Source organism: Salmo salar, chromosome ssa13, assembly GCF_905237065.1.
Source record: "Salmo salar chromosome ssa13, Ssal_v3.1, whole genome shotgun sequence".
Taxonomy (NCBI): Eukaryota; Metazoa; Chordata; class Actinopteri; order Salmoniformes; family Salmonidae; genus Salmo; species Salmo salar.
Genome location: NC_059454.1, coordinates 28,135,866 through 28,151,608, shown reverse-complemented (window position 1 = coordinate 28,151,608; position 15,743 = coordinate 28,135,866). Strand labels below are relative to the sequence as shown.

Genomic DNA, 15,743 nt, shown 5'->3' with positions numbered 1-15,743 from the left:
CAACACCACTTCCAGCAGCATCTGGTCTCCCATCCAGGGACTGACAAGGGTCAACCCTGTTTAGCTTCAGAAGCAAGCCAGCAGTGGTATGATGCCTTCTGGGTGATAGCGGGGTGAACAGGCAGTGGCTCGGTTGGTTGTTGTCCTTGATGATCTTTTTGGCAGGTAGTTTGTCCCTGGTGATGCGTTGGGCAGACCGCACCACCCCCTGGAGAGCCCTGCGGATGTGGGTGGTGCAGTTGCCGTACCAGGAGGTGATACAGCCGACAGGATGCTCTCAATTGTGCATCTGTAAAAGTGTGTTAGGGTTTTAGGTGGCAAGCAAATTTCTGAAGAGGCGTTGTTGCGCCTTCTTCACCACACTGTCTGTGTGAGTGGACCATTTCAGTTTGTCATTGATGTGTATGCCCAGGAACTTAAAACTTTCCACCTTCTCCACTGCTGTCCAGTCGATGTGGATGAAGGGGTGCTCCCTCTGCTGTTTCCTGAAGTCCACGATCATCTGCATTGTTTTGTTGACGTTGAGTGAGAGGTTATTTTCCTGGTACCACACTCCCAGAGCCCTCACCTTCTCCCTGTAGGCTGTCTCGTTGTTATTGGTAATCAAGCCTATTACTGTTGTGTCATCTGAAAACTTGATGATTGAGTTGGAGGTGTACTTGGCCACACAGTCATGGGTGAACAGGGAGTACAGGAGAGGGTTTAGCACGGACGCTTGTGGGGTCCCAGTGTTGAGGATCAGCGAAGTGGAGGTGTTGTTTCCTACATTCACCACCTGGGGGCGGCCCATTAGGAAGTCCAGTACCCAATTGCACAGGGCGCTGTTCAGACCCAGGGCCTCGAGCTTAATGATGAGCTTGGAGGGTACTATGGTGTTGAATGCTGAGCTATAGTCAATGAACAGCATTCTTACATAGGTATTCCTCTTGTCCAGATGGGATAGGGCAGTGTACACTGTGGTGGCGATTGCATCGTCTGTGGACCTATTGGGGTGGTAAGTAATGCAACTAAAAAAACAACAAAAGAAACCACAAAACAAAAAGGGAGGTTAGGGAGGGTGACAATTGTCTATGGCGGCTCTAGTGCAGTACCCAGAACCTTACCATCCAGCAGATCCTCCAGCAGCGGAGGTGGCTCCGGTTCGGGGTGTAACCCCCGCTCCGCCCGCAGATCCCTCTGCTTCTGTACCACCGGACTGTGGATCGTCGTCGGATGAACCGGACTGTAGATCGTCGCCGGAGGCTCTGTGCTGCAGACCGCCGCCGGAGGCTCTGGGCTGCAGGCCGCCGCCGGAGGCTCTGGGCTGCAGGCCGTCGCCGGAGACTCTGGGCTGCAGGCCGTCGCCGGAGACTCTAGGCTGCAGGCCGTCGCTGAAGACTCTGGACTGGGGAACTTCTCAAGAGGTTCCGGACTGTAGGCCGTCTCAGAAGGTTCCGGACTGCAGGCCGTCTCAGGAGGTTCCGGACTGTAGGCCGTGTCAGGAGGTTCCGGACTGTAGGCCGTCTCAGGAGGTTCCGAACTGTGGACCGTCACTGCAGGCTCCGTGCCGTGGATCGTTACTACAGGTTCCGTGCCGTGGATCATCACTGGAGGCTTCGTGCCATGGATCATCTCTACAGGCTCCGGGCCATGGATCATCACTACAGGCTTCGTGCCATGGATTATCCCTACAGGCTCCGGGCCATGGATCATCCCTACAGGCTTCTTGCCATGGATTATCCCTACAGGCTCCTTGCCATGGATCATCCCTATAGGCTTCTTGCCATGGATCATCTCTACAGACTTCGGACCATAGATCATTGGAGGCTTTGGTGGAGCTGGAATAGGTCTCACCGGACTAGGGAACGTCGCTGGGAGTTCTGGACTAGGGAACGTTGCTTGAGGCTCCAGACTGGAGAGCGTCGCTGGAGGCCATGTGCGCAGAGCAGGCACAGGGTATACTGGGCCGTGGAGGTGCACTGGAGATCTGGAGCTTATGGCTGGCACAACCTGTCCTGGCTGGATAACCACTGTAGCCTGACAAGCGCGAGGCGTTGTGACAGGTCGCACAGGTTTGCATTGGTGAACTGGGGGTACCGTGCATAGAGCTGGTGCAGGTGGCACCAGACTGGTGACACGCATTTCAGGGCGAATGCGAGGAGGACGTACTGGAGCCCGGTACAGGACGTACCGGGCTGTTGAGACGTACTGGAGACCTGGTGTGTATAGCCGATATCACTTGTTCCGGAACTTCCACACACTTCTCAGGACGAGTACGGGGAGCTGACTCAGGTGGCACTAAACTGACGACACGTTCCTTTGGGAAAAACTCGTGCCTCCTCCACCAACTCAATAACTCTCCCATTTCTCCCTTCTCCCTCTTCTCCCGGATTGGCTCTGGTTTGCTCCTCGGCTCCGCCGACTGCTCCATGTGTCCCCCCCAAAAAAATATATTTGGGTTTCTGTAGCCTCTCGTGCCTCCCTGGCAGGCTTCTATATCTGTCCAGTACTTGGCCCCAAGTCCAGTTTACCCTCTCTAGCCTCTCCTCCAGAGACCAGGAATCCATCTCCTCCCGGGCACGCTGCTTGATCCAGTCGTGGTGGGCAGTTCTGTAATGGCTGTCGTAGAGAGGGGACCAAAGCGCAGCGTGTTGAGTGCTCATGATGATACTTTATTATAACTCAAAATACTGAAGCAAAATAACAACGACAAAAAAACGACAGCGCACAGTTCTGTCAGGTACAGAGACTAAACAGAACATAACTGCCCACAAACACACTAGAAAAAAAAACCAACATAAATATGATCTCCAATTAGAGACAACGCGAACCAGCTGCCTCTAATTGGAGATCATCCCAAAAAACCTCCAACATAGAAATAGAAATACTAGAACAAACCATAGAAATAGAAAACATAGACAAACCACCCAAAACACCCCCTGTCACGCCCTGACCTACTCTACTATAGAAAATGACATCTTACTAGGGTCAGGACGTGACACCTTGACTAGTCTCTCAAAGCACTTCATGATGACAGAAGTGAGTGCTACGGGGCGACAGTCATCAGTTAAATTAAGTGTTTATGATTTATATTATAGCATCCACATATTGTATTTTGCTTGTACCAATAGGTAAAATATATGGTTAGTTGCTATCTTCTGAAAATGCAACCTGTACCCATCAATTCTGCATAGTGCACTTCCAGTGATATTGCATAACCTTAGGCCATGGTGTGCTTGAGAAGGTCTTGATATTCACACCTGAATCACTATTTCATACCCACATTATTGGATTCAATAAGGAAAGCCAATTCAAAAGTTTTATTTCAGTCATGAGTCATAGCAATACTCTAATACTCATGCATTGCATTCGTGACAATAGGGCCTACTTATGAATGACAACAATACTCAGACAATGTGGCGAGTTGTGACTGTTCAGTAGGCTAGGCTGTGGGCCTTGTGGTCTGCTTTTGATTTGAGTGGCAACCATATAATAAGTGGGTGTATGCACACTCAGCAGAGGTTATACACAGTCTGTCATATCCCCCTATAATCTTGTAGGATGAACACAAAACATTACACAGGCTACAATACAATGGAAAACATTGAGACATTTAAGACAATAGTGTGATATAATTTAAATGGACACAGTTATATGATTATGTATCTGTTATTATACCAATGGATTTAAAGGTAGAGTCAGCCACATGTCAGCCAGATATTGCGATGAGCATGATACAAGACTTCGCTCTCACACAATCACACAGAGTATCTGCACATGCGCACGGGTTCGCTTCACACTTTTGGAATGTGGTAGCCACGGGATTAAAACAGTGGAGAAGTTTAGCCTTGCGCTCCAACGCTCTTAGTTGTTGCGGAAATTGACCCACTATGCTGTTTACTTTGAGCATCTACACTTCATATCGCTGACTCTACCTTTTATACTATTTCAGTAAATTAATACAATGAGCAATCCTTTTCCAGTGACAACATCAAATGTTTGGATGGGTTGGTTTATTGTGGACATTAGGCTTCACGCACTCTCCTAATAAGGACCAGTAGGTAGTGGTGGAAAAAGTACCCAATTGTCATACTTGAGTAAAAGTAAAGATACCGTGATAAAAAATTACTCAAGTAAAAGTGAAAGTCACCCAGTAAAATACTACTTCAGTATCAAAAGTAAATGTAATTGCTGAAATGTACTTAAGCATCAAAAGTAAAAGTATAAATAATTGCAAATACCTTATATTAGGCAAACCAGAAGGCACAATTCTTTATTTACGTACAGACAGGGGCATACTCCAACACTCAGATGTCATTTACAAACTAAGCATGTGTGTTTAGTGAGTCCACCAGATCAAAGGAAGTAGGGATGACCAGGGATGTTCTCTATATAAGTGTGTGAATTGAACCATTTTCATGTCCTGCTAAGCATTCAAAATGTAACGAGTACTTTTGTGTCAGGGAAAATGTATGGAGTAAAATGTACGGAATTTTCTTTAGGAATGTAGTGAAGTAAAAGTAAAAGTTGCCCCCCCCCACAACAAACGACTTAAGTAGTACTTTAAAGTGCTTAACTACTTTACACCACCGCCAGCAGGGTAGTAGACTATTGGCAGAACTGCATATAAATGGTGTATAAATGCAATACAGGTGTATTAAGGGTTAACACTGGAAAAGGTAAATCTAGTTTCCATTCAGCTACAGTGTGATTCGAGACCCGGGAAAAGTTACGCCTGAACATTGTGGCACATTGTGGCAAAAAAAAACAAAGAAAAAAAGATTACAACAGGCAAGTTTGAAAAGAAGAGAACTCTGCTTAGATATTTGCCCCCAAGGGTATAAAGGCATGCATAGGTTGAGGTAAGTAGTGTGACACTTCGAGGCACCTTGGCAAGCAGTGAGAGAGGACCAATCAATCTCAACTCTTCCCCGTTCACCGAACGACAACCCCTGCAACAGGTACATTTTTGTGCAGTTGCCATTCTTATGATAAGTGTTTATGCACGCTAGTCTGCAGAACATTATTTAGGAGATCAGTTAACAGCATGCTGCTAGAATCTGGAAGAATTCCTGCATGAGGTTTGATAACTTTCTTACTGTTACAGTAATTTGTTCAATAGAGACTCAACTTCATTTAAACTTTTTTTGCGGAAAGACGTAGGGTAACATTACATTTCGATTCAATTGATGAAACAATGTTGCGTCGATGATTATGTAAATTGGAGACAAGGAAGGGAAAATACCCTACATATTCTCAAACATGGCAAATATAAGGATATTTATCCTACAATAAAATAATATGATCCTTTTTTTGTATGGGAATGTTTAATATTGCATAGTTTCAATTCAGAGTTGATCTGCGTCACGCACACTCAGTAGTAGGCTACAGATGTTGCGATTGGAATCTAATGGATTTTTATGCGTCAGTAGTTTGTGATTTATTTATTTTTAGCGTGACTTTGACGTTTATTTCAAAGTTTGTTGAACTTCAACTTCACTAATGAAGGGTTAGATTTTTCTTGTGGTTTTGGCACAATTTCCTCAAAATCACTATCAGTTCGATTACGTTGTTTTTCATACAAACAAGTGCATGTTTCCTACTCCATTCCGTTAAAGAGAGACAGATAGTTTAGTATTTTTGTATGGCTTATTTGAATGAATTGTCTTCTGTATGCCTTGATAATCATTCCCTGTAGGGGAATTTCAATTCGAATGCTGAAACATAATACAATAGGCCTATTACCATAGGCTAGTCGCTTAAGTATGACAATTTTGTGGACTGTTGTGCACCTGCGTGGATTTTTTTTTCAATCAAATTTGCAGTCTTTGAAGTTGGGTCTTTATTCTCGGAGAGTGCCCACGTTAGTGGTGCGCGTGTCAGCTGTTTGTTCATCTGCACCACACCGCAATTGCTAATCCAGGGTTTCGGTCCTCGTGACCCCAAGGAGTGCACGTTTTGGTTTTTGCTCTAGCACTACACAGCTGATTCAAATGATCAACTAATCATCAAGCTTTGATCGTTTTGATAATTTGTGTAGTGTTACGGCAAAAAACAAAACGTGCACCCATTGGGGGTCCCGAGGAGCGAGTTTGGGAAACGCTATAATATAGGCTATGCCAGGGTTCCCCAACTGGCATCCTACAGGTTTTATTTGACCCCCACAAGTTTTCTGAAAAAAAAAAAAAAAAGATATATATTTTTCATTTTTATATGTATGTTTTTATTGTTGTACATAAAAGACTGTAAAAACACCAGGAAAGCAGCTCCAAGTGATATTAATTTAAGAAATCTGTCCATTAAAATAACATCAAATTGATCAGAAATACAGTGTAGACATTGTTAATGTTGTAAATGACTATTATAGCTGGAAACGGCAGATTTTTTATGGAATATCTACATAGTCGTACAGAGGCCCATTATCAGCAACCATCACTCACTCCTGTGTTCCAATGGCACGTTGTGTTAGATAATCCAAGTTTATCATTTTAAAAGGCTAATTGATCATTAGAAAACCATTTTGCAATTATGTTAGCACAGCTGAAAACTGTTGTCTTGATTAAAGAAGCAATTTAACTGGCCTTATTTAGAACTAGTTGAGTATCTGGAGCATCAGCATTTGTGGGTTCGATTACAGGCTCAAAATGGCCAGAAACAAATAACTTTATTCTGAAACTCATCAGTCTGTTCTTGTTCTGAGAAATTAAGGCTATTCCATGCGAGAAATTGCCAAGAAACTGAAGATCTTGTACAACGCTGTGTACTACTCCCTTCACAGAACAGCGCAAACTGGCTCTAACTAGAATAGAAGAGGAGTGGGAGGCCCCGGTGCACAACTGAGCAAGAAGACAAGTACATTAGAGTGTCTAGTTTGAGAAACAGATGACAACTTTGCAACTCTGCATAGAAGGCCTGCATCCTGGAGTCGCCTCTTCACTGTTGACGTTGAGACTGGCGTTTCTATGGGCTTATTTTGGACCTAAGCTTGTCGCCTGCCTTCCCGCCTTTGGGACAACAACTCCCGTTGTTAGGACGGAGACATGAGCATCTTGTTATTTTATAGGGATCTCTGGTGCACACAGCACAGAAGGAGCGAACTAGACGAGACCAAAAATACAACATGAGAACAAGCAGACAAAAATGCTCATAAAAAATGTAAAGCATTTTTCTTGTGATACAGGCATTTGGAATATTGTGCAAAAGCATACATTTGAATTAACTGAATAAATTCGATATATCACCCAGCCCTACCTGAATGGTAGGCCTAAATGTTTTATGCAATTGTGCGATGTACAGTATGTATTGCATAATAAGCTGTATGTGATCTGTCTCCTCTGTTTTGTTATGGGGTGCTGCAGGGCTGACTGTTGCACCCCTCCCATTGATAATAACATTGTCAGTGGCTGAAGTTATCTCTCTGAAATGATCTCTCAAACACAACAACAGTGACATTTTAACCCTTCACCTGGTCACTAGGCACCAAAAAGAATGATAATTTCCCTACACCGGGGTCAAATTCCTCTCCTGCCATACAAATCCCACCAGCATTAGTGAGTGTAAGTTTACCCCAGGGCAGTGTACGGGCATGTCTGGTTGTTTTGTTGGTGTTGTTGTTTTTAAAGAAGGGTCGGCTGACAAGGTCACGGAAATTATGCACGTGCATTGTTATGATTCTGAACGGTCAGATAGCTTGCAACAATGACAAGCTGCCATGTGGAGAGTTATAGGAGGCTTGTTTCCGCTAGTTTTATCTTGTTTTTGATACCAATCATGTTTTGACTGATTTTGTGTAACTAGCTAACCAACAACTTCAACAATGCATTTGAATGACAAGAAGTGGTCATTGTGCAAATGTTTTTAATGAACATTTGGAGAGAACATTTACATTTAAGTCATTTAGCAGACGCTGTTATCCAGAGTGACTTACAGGAGTAATTAAGGTTAAGTGCTGTCGACAGATTTTTCACCTACAGTGAGGGAAAAAAATACCCTTGATGGCAATCACAGAGGTCATACGTTTCTTGTAGTTGGCCACCAGGTTTGCACACATCTCAGGAGGGATCTTGTCCCACTCCTCTTTGCAGATCTTCTCCAAGTCATTAATGTTTCGAGGCTGACGTTTGGCAACTCGAACCTTCAGCTCCCTCCACAGATTTTCAATGGGATTAAGGTCTGGAGCCTGGCTAGGCCACTCCAGGACCTTAATGTGCTTCTTCTTGAGCCACTCCTTTGTTGCCTTGGCCGTGTGTTTTGGGCCATTGTCATGCTAGAATACCCATCCACGACCCATTTTCAATGCCCTGGCTGAGGGAAGGAGGTTCTCACCCAAGATTTGACGGTATATGGCCCCGTCCATCGTCCCTTTGATGCGGTGAAGTTGTCCTGTCCCCTTAGCAGAAAAACACCCCCTAAGCATAATGTTTCCAACTCCATGTTTTGACGGTGGAGATGGTGTTCTTGGGGTCATAGGCAGCATTCCTCCTCCTCCAAACACAGCGAGTTGAGTTGATGCCAAAGAGCTCCATTTTGGTCTCATCTGACCACAACACTTTCACCAGTTGTCCTCTGAGTCATTCAGATGTTCAATGGCAGACTTCAGACGGGCCTGTGTATGTATTCTTGAGCAGGGGAACCTTGCGGGCGCTGCAGGATTTCAGTCCTTCACGGCGTTGTGTGTTACCAATTGTTTTCTTGGTGACTATGGTCCCAGCTGCCTTGAGATCATTGACAAGATCCTCCCGTGTAGTTCTGGGCTGATTCCTCACCGTTCTCATGATCATTGCAACTCCACGAGGTGAGATCTTGCATGGAGCCCCAGGCCGAGAGATATTGACAGTTCTTTTGTGTTTCTTCCATTTGCGAATAATCGCACCAAATGTTGTCACCTTCTTACCAAGCTGCTTGGCGATGGTCTTGTAGCCCATTCCAGCCTTGTGTAGGTCTGCAATCTTGTCCCTGACATCCTTGGAGAGCTCTTTGGTCTTGGCCATGGTGGAGAGTTTGGAATCTGATTGATTGATTGCTTCTGTGGACAGGTGTCTTTTTTTACAGGTAACAAGCTGCGGTTAGGAGCACTCCCTTTAAGAGTGTGCTCCTAATCTCAGCTCGTTACCTGTATAAAAGACACCTGGGAGACAGAAATCTTTCTGATTGAGAGGGGGTCAAATACTAATTTCTCTCATTAAAATGCAAATCAATTTATAACATTTCTGACATGCGTTTTTCTGGATATTTTTGTTGTTATTCTGTCTCTCACTGTTCAAATAAACCTACCATTAAAATTATAGACTGATCCTTTCTTTGTCAGTGGGCAAATGTACAAAATCAGCAGGGGATGAAATACTTTTTTCCCCCACTGTAGTTGACAATGGCAATAGAAGTTACATTTTAGGTTTGTATCATTCTCATTTAGATTTGAATAGAATTTTGATTAACCACATGACAAGGATTTTAAGATACTTTGATGTTATTATAAATTAAATTAAACTGTTCCACGAAAATGTGTCACGGCCTTCGTAATGAGTAGACCAAAATGCAGCGGGGATGTGAATGCTCATTATCTTCTTTATTAAAATAAAAGAACACTGAACAAAAAGAACGACGAAAACAGTCTTGTCAGGCACACAGCTAAACAAGAAACAACTACCCACAAAACCCCCAAGAAAAACACCCCTACTAAATAGGACCTTCAATTAGAGGCAACGAGGAACAGCTGCCTCCAATTGAAGGTCAAAACAATAAACTAGACATAGAAATATAAAAACTAGAAAATAGAACATAGAACACTACCCAAAAACCCCGACAACACAAAACAAACACACCCCTGCCACGTCCTGACCAAACTACAATAACAAATAACCCCTTATACTGGTCAGGACGTGACAAAATGTACATAAAGAAAACCATAACTGGCACGCAGATACACTACCATTCAAAAGTTTGGGGTCACTTACAAATGTCCTTATTTTTGAAAGAAAAGCCAATTTTTTTGTCCATTAAAATAACATCAAATTGATCAGAAATACAGTGTAGACATTATTAATGTTGTAAATGACTATTGTAGCTGGAAACGGCAGATTTCTTTATGGAATATCTACATAGGCGTACAGAGACACATTATCAGCAACCATCAGTCCTGTGTTCCAATGGCACGTTGTGTTAGCTAATCCAAGTTTATTGTTTTAAAAGGCTAATTGATCATTAGAAAACCCTTTTGCAATTATGTTAGCACAGCTGAAAACTGTTGTTCTGATTAAAGAAGCAATAAAACTGGCTTTCTTTAGACTAGTTGAGTATCTGGAGCATCAGCATTTGTGGGTTCGATTACAGGCTCAAAATGGCTAGAAACAAAGAACTTTCTTCTGAAACTCATCAGTCTATTCTTGTTCTGAGAAATTAAGGCTATTCCATGCGAGAAATTGCCAAGAAACTGAATATCTTGTATAGAGGTCGACCAATTAATTGGAATGGCCGATTAATTAGGGCCGATTTCAAGTTTTCATAACAATCGGTAATCGTTTTTTTTGGATACCGATTTGCCAAAATGTATTATTATTTTTTTTTTAACATTGACATTTTTGAATTTTTTTTATACACCTTTATTTAACTAGGCAAGTCAGTTAAGAACACATTCTTGTTTTCAATGACGGCCTAGGAACGGTGGGTTAACTGCCTTGTTCAGGGGCAGAACGACAGATTTTTACCTTGTCAGCTTGGGGATTCAATCTTGCAACCTTACGGTTATCTAGTCCAACGCTCTAACCACCTGCTTTACATTGCACTCCACGAGGAGCCTGCCTGTTACGCAAATGCAGTAAGAAGCCAAGGTAAGTTGCTAGCTAGCATTAAACTTATCTTATAAAAAACAATCAATCATAATCAGTAGTTAACTACTCATGGTTGATGATATTACTAGTTTATCTAGCCTGTCCTGCGTTGCATATAATCGATGCGGTGCGCATTCGCGAAAAAGGACTGTCATTCCTCCAACGTGTACCTAACCATAAACATCAATGTCTTTCTTAAAATCAATACACAAGTATATATTTTTAAACCTGCATATTTTGCTAAAATAAATCCAGGTTAGCAGGCAATATTAACCAGGTGAAATTGTGTCACTTTTCTTGCGTTCATTGCACGCAGAGTCAGGGTATATGCAACAGTTTGGGCCGCCTGGCTCGTTGCGAACTAATTTGCCAGAATGTTACGTAATTATGACATAAAATTGAAGGTTGTGCAATGTAACAGGAATATTTAGACTTATGGATGCCACCCGTTTGATAAAATACGAAACGGTTCCGTATTTCACTGAAAGAAAAAACGTTTTGTTTTCGAGATGATAGTTTCCGGATTTGACCATATTAATGACCTAAGGCTCATATTTCTGTGTGTTATTATGTTATAATTAAGTCTATGATGTGATAGAGTAGTCTGACTGATTGGTGGTAGGCACCAGCAGGCTCGTAGGCATTCATTCAAACAGCACTTTCGTGCGTTTTGCCAGCAGCTCTTCGCTGTGCTTCAAGCATTGCGCTGTTTATGACTTCAAGCCTATCAACTCCCAAGATTAGGCTGGTGTAACCGATGTGAAATGGCTAGCTAGTTAGTGGGGTGCGCGCTAATAGCTTTTCAAACGTCACTCGCTCTGAGACATGGAGTAGTTGTTCCCCTTGCTATGCATGGGTAACGCTGCTTCGAGGGTGGCTGTTGTCGATGTGTTGCTGGTTCGAGCCCAGGTAGGAGCGAGGAGAGGGACGGAAGCTATACTGTTACACTGGTAATACTAACGTGCCTATAAGAACATCCAATAGTCAAAGGTATATGAAATACAAATCGTATAGAGAGAAATAGTCCTATAATTCCTATAATAACAACAACCTAAAACTTCTTACCTGGGAATATTGAAGACTCATGTTAAAAGGAACCACCAGCTTTCATATGTTCTCATGTTCTGAGCAAGGCACTTAAACGTTAGCTTTCTTACATGGCACATATTGCACTTTTACTTTCTTCTCTAACACTTTGTTTTTGCATTATTTAAACCAAATTGAACATGTTTCATTATTTATTTGAGGCTAAATTGATTTTGTTGATGTATTATATTAAGTTAAAATAAGTGTTAATTCAGTATTGTTGTAATTGTCATTATTACAAATAAATAAAGAAAAAATTGGCTGATTAATCGGTAGCGGGGTTTTTGGCCTTCCAATAATCGGTATCGGTATCGGTGTTGAAAAATCATAATCGGTCAACCTCTAATCTCGTACAACGCCGTGTACTACTCCCTTCACAGAACAGCACAAACTGTCTCTAACCAAAATAGAAAGAGAAGTGGGAGGCCCCGGTGCACAACTAGGCAATAAGACAAATACATTAGAGTGTCTAGCTTGAGAAACAGACGCCTCACATGTCCAACTGGTAGCTTCATTAAACAGTACCCACAAAACACCAGTCTCAATGCCAACAGTGAAGAGGCGACTCCGGGATGCTGGTCTTCTAGGCAGAGTTCCTCTGTCTAGTGTCTGTGTTCTTTTGCCCATCTTAATCTTTTCTTTTTATTGGCCAGTCTGAGATATGGCTTTTTCTTTGCAACTCTGCCTAGAAGGCCAGCATCCGTGAGTTGCCTTTTCACGATTGACGCTCAGACCGGTGTTTTGCGGGTACTATATAATGAAGCTGCCAGCTAAGGACTTTTGAGTCGTCTGTTTCTCAAACTAGTACTTTCTCAAACTAGTACTAGTAATGTACTTGTCCTCTTGCTCAGTTGTGCACCGGGGCCTCCCACTCCTCTTTCTATTTTGGTTAGAGACAGTTTGCACTGTTCTGTGAAGGGAGTAGCACACAGCGTTATACGAGATCTTCAGTTTCTTGGCAATTTCTCGCATGGAATAGCCTTCATTTCTCAGAACAAGAGTAGGTTGACGAGTTTCAGAATAAAGTTCTTTGTTTCTGGCCATTTTGAGCCTGTAATCGAACCCACAAATGCTGATGCTCCAGATACTCAACTAGTCTAAAGAAGGCCAGTTTTATTGCTTCTTTAATCAGAACAACAGTTTTCAGGTGTGCTAACATAATTGCAAAAGGGTTTTCTAATGATCAATTAGCCTTATAAAATGATAAACTTGGATTAGCTAACACAACGTGCCATTGGAACACAGGAGTGGTGGTTGCTGATAATGGGCCTCTGTACGCCTATATAGATATTCCATAAAAAATCAGCCGTTTCAAGCTACAATAGTCATTTACAACATTAACAATATCTACACTGTATTTCTGATCAATTTGATGTTATTTTAATGGACAAGATAATAGTTTTTCTTTCAAAAACAAGGACATTTCTAAGTGACCCCTAACTTTTGAACGGTAGTGTATATAGAAATGGTACGATAAATTGGCATTCCACGTAAGAAAGGTTGCCGACTCCTCGTGTAGCCTTTTACCAGCAACTTCAGGATAGTAACAGCAGGATCTGCTGGGTCAGGTTACGGGTTTTTTTTCTGGTTATCTTGATCTCTGGATCCCTCTTGAGTCATTTGTGTCTTATTTCATCAAACAGTGCGCTTAAAGCAGACAAACTCAATGCATATATAGTTGATTTTATTCACACAGATAGGATGTGTCTGTATATGGAAAAATACACTTTTCAAAAGATGACTTTCGGTCAACCAAGATTCTTTTTTGTCGGGGACAGTCCTAATAGTAATACATGTTCAAGGAATCACTTAGCTAGTGATTCAGTGTGATTTTGTGTGATTACTCTGATGAGACGATGAATTCCTCTGGGGAAAATGTTTTTTTGAGTGGTTTCAGGAGTGTGTTCAGATTCACTCTTTTTTCCAATGTGGAAAAGCATAATTTTGATAAGAGCAGATGGTACTTGAGAAGATTCAGGACTCCCAAAAATAGAAACATCTTTGACTCAAGATTCTGTATCTGTTTACTTTGCAAAGCTTTTAAAGAGAGGGAAGTGTGGGAAATGTATGTACATTTAAATATATTTTTTATGCATGAAATAGTGCACATTTAAATGTATTGTTTTGTGCACTCTCCTAAATACTGCATTGTCTTGTTTGTTTTGCCTCCAGGTTAGAAGATAATCAAAATAACAATAATTGACGAAGTTAACTGCAACAGTAATGCCATCCAACAAGTATTCTTCAGCCATCATGGTTGAGAGTGACAAGATGACGGCAACAGTAAGTAGTGTTGGTCTCCATTTTTATTTTACAGAGAGGCTGCGGAGCTGACTATAAAAAGTATAATGATACTGTAAGACAAAGAAACACCTAATTTCTAATGAGATTTTAGGATGATTGTTCTCTCGTGCGGCCACAACTCAACAGCATGCCACTAGGTCCAATTTTTGCTTTGATTGAAACTTAACACCATCTGGCTCTAAAATTTGCTCACTGTACATCATTTGAAAGAATGGGGGGGACATGTCAGAACAGGTCACACTGCTCAGAACATGTCAGGACAGGTCGCGCTGCTCAGAACATGTCAGGACAGGTCGTGCTGTTCAGAACATGTCAGGACAGGTCGCGCTGCTCAGAACATGTCAGGACAGGTCGCGCTGCTCAGAACATGTCAGGACAGGTGGCGCTGCTCAGAACATGTCAGGACAGGTCGCGCTGCTCAGAACATGTCAGGACAGGTCGCGCTGCTCAGAACATGTCAGGACAGGTTGCTGTCCTACTATTACCAAACAAAGTGACCAAATATCCACTGTTCATACACACTTTTGTTATCCACTGGGGTTTGTGCCCCAAAACCACCACTCTGTGCAGCAATATCAATACATTTTTCACAGCCATAGCCTACATGTCCTCCTTCATATCACTTTGTAACTCAGGTGAGCTGCCTGGCTTTAGTGACATGGTATTACTGTATTACTAATGTGTTGTTATACATCTACGCATTCCTATACTCTGTTGGTGAACTGCAGTGCGTGGCACTTCTCAGCAAACAACCATCGTATTTTCACCTTCAAAATGTTTTTGTCAGGCAACTCCACAGTTTTACACATCATATCAGATGAGATATGCCTATTGCTCCAAGAGTTGAGATTCTTATCGCTCAGTGCCAGATAGCACGCCTACTGGTTCGACCACTAACACTCTCACACAAAACTGGATCATGATACACTGTGACTGAAAGTTTTGGTTGGATCAGTTTTGCCCTCAGATCCCCCTTTTCCATTCAGTAGGACAATATTTCTGCCCCGTTAGTTACATTAGAAAAAAGTTACTTCCAGGCAGCCCCAGTAGCATCCTTTGCCAGTTGGGTTTTGGCCTTCACTCCTGGATTATACCGTTAGTACCATGCCTATGTTGAAAAATGTTGTTATAAGGACTATCTAGATAAATCTACATATCATTGTAATACATGTAATAAATTATCTTCTGTGGTGTCTGTGGTAGTGTAGTGTTGGCTGTTGCTCTATCCCAGAGTGAGATAGTTCTTAACTACTATTCAGTGTGATTTATGGCTTAGAGCCGACACTAGTCTTTAGGGCATCAGGGAACTCTCTCTCTCTCCCCATTTCTCATCCTGTTGCTTCAGGTCCTGCTCTATTGCTACAGTACAGTAAACAACACAGCCACTGGAACCCCCTAACCCCCTACCTCAAGCTCCCTACCTCAATCACCTCACATCCCTACCTCAATCACCTCTCCCCTACCTCAATCACCTCATCCCCTACCTCAATCACCTCAACCCCCTACCTCAATCACCTCATCCCTACCTCAATCACCTCACCCACTACC

General features: G+C 42.5%; 1 protein-coding gene across 4 annotated transcripts in view; it reads left to right on the top strand.

Moving 5' to 3' along the window:
* The first annotated feature begins 4,659 nt into the window (after window positions 1–4,659).
* LOC106566802 (DNA (cytosine-5)-methyltransferase 3B-like) overlaps window positions 4,660–15,743 on the top strand; it is a 73,153-nt gene continuing 62,069 nt past the window's right edge. For 3 of the 4 annotated variants that reach the window (XM_014135216.2, XM_014135214.2, XM_045693101.1), the window contains exons 1-2: window positions 4,660–4,940; window positions 14,064–14,174. In XM_014135216.2, coding sequence (XP_013990691.1) covers window positions 14,115–14,174 — 60 coding nt within the window. In that variant the 5' untranslated portion in view covers window positions 4,660–4,940; window positions 14,064–14,114. Of the gene's footprint in view, window positions 5,061–14,063; window positions 14,175–15,743 lie in introns of all 4 variants that reach the window. The other variant, XM_014135215.2, reaches the window with a different exon arrangement.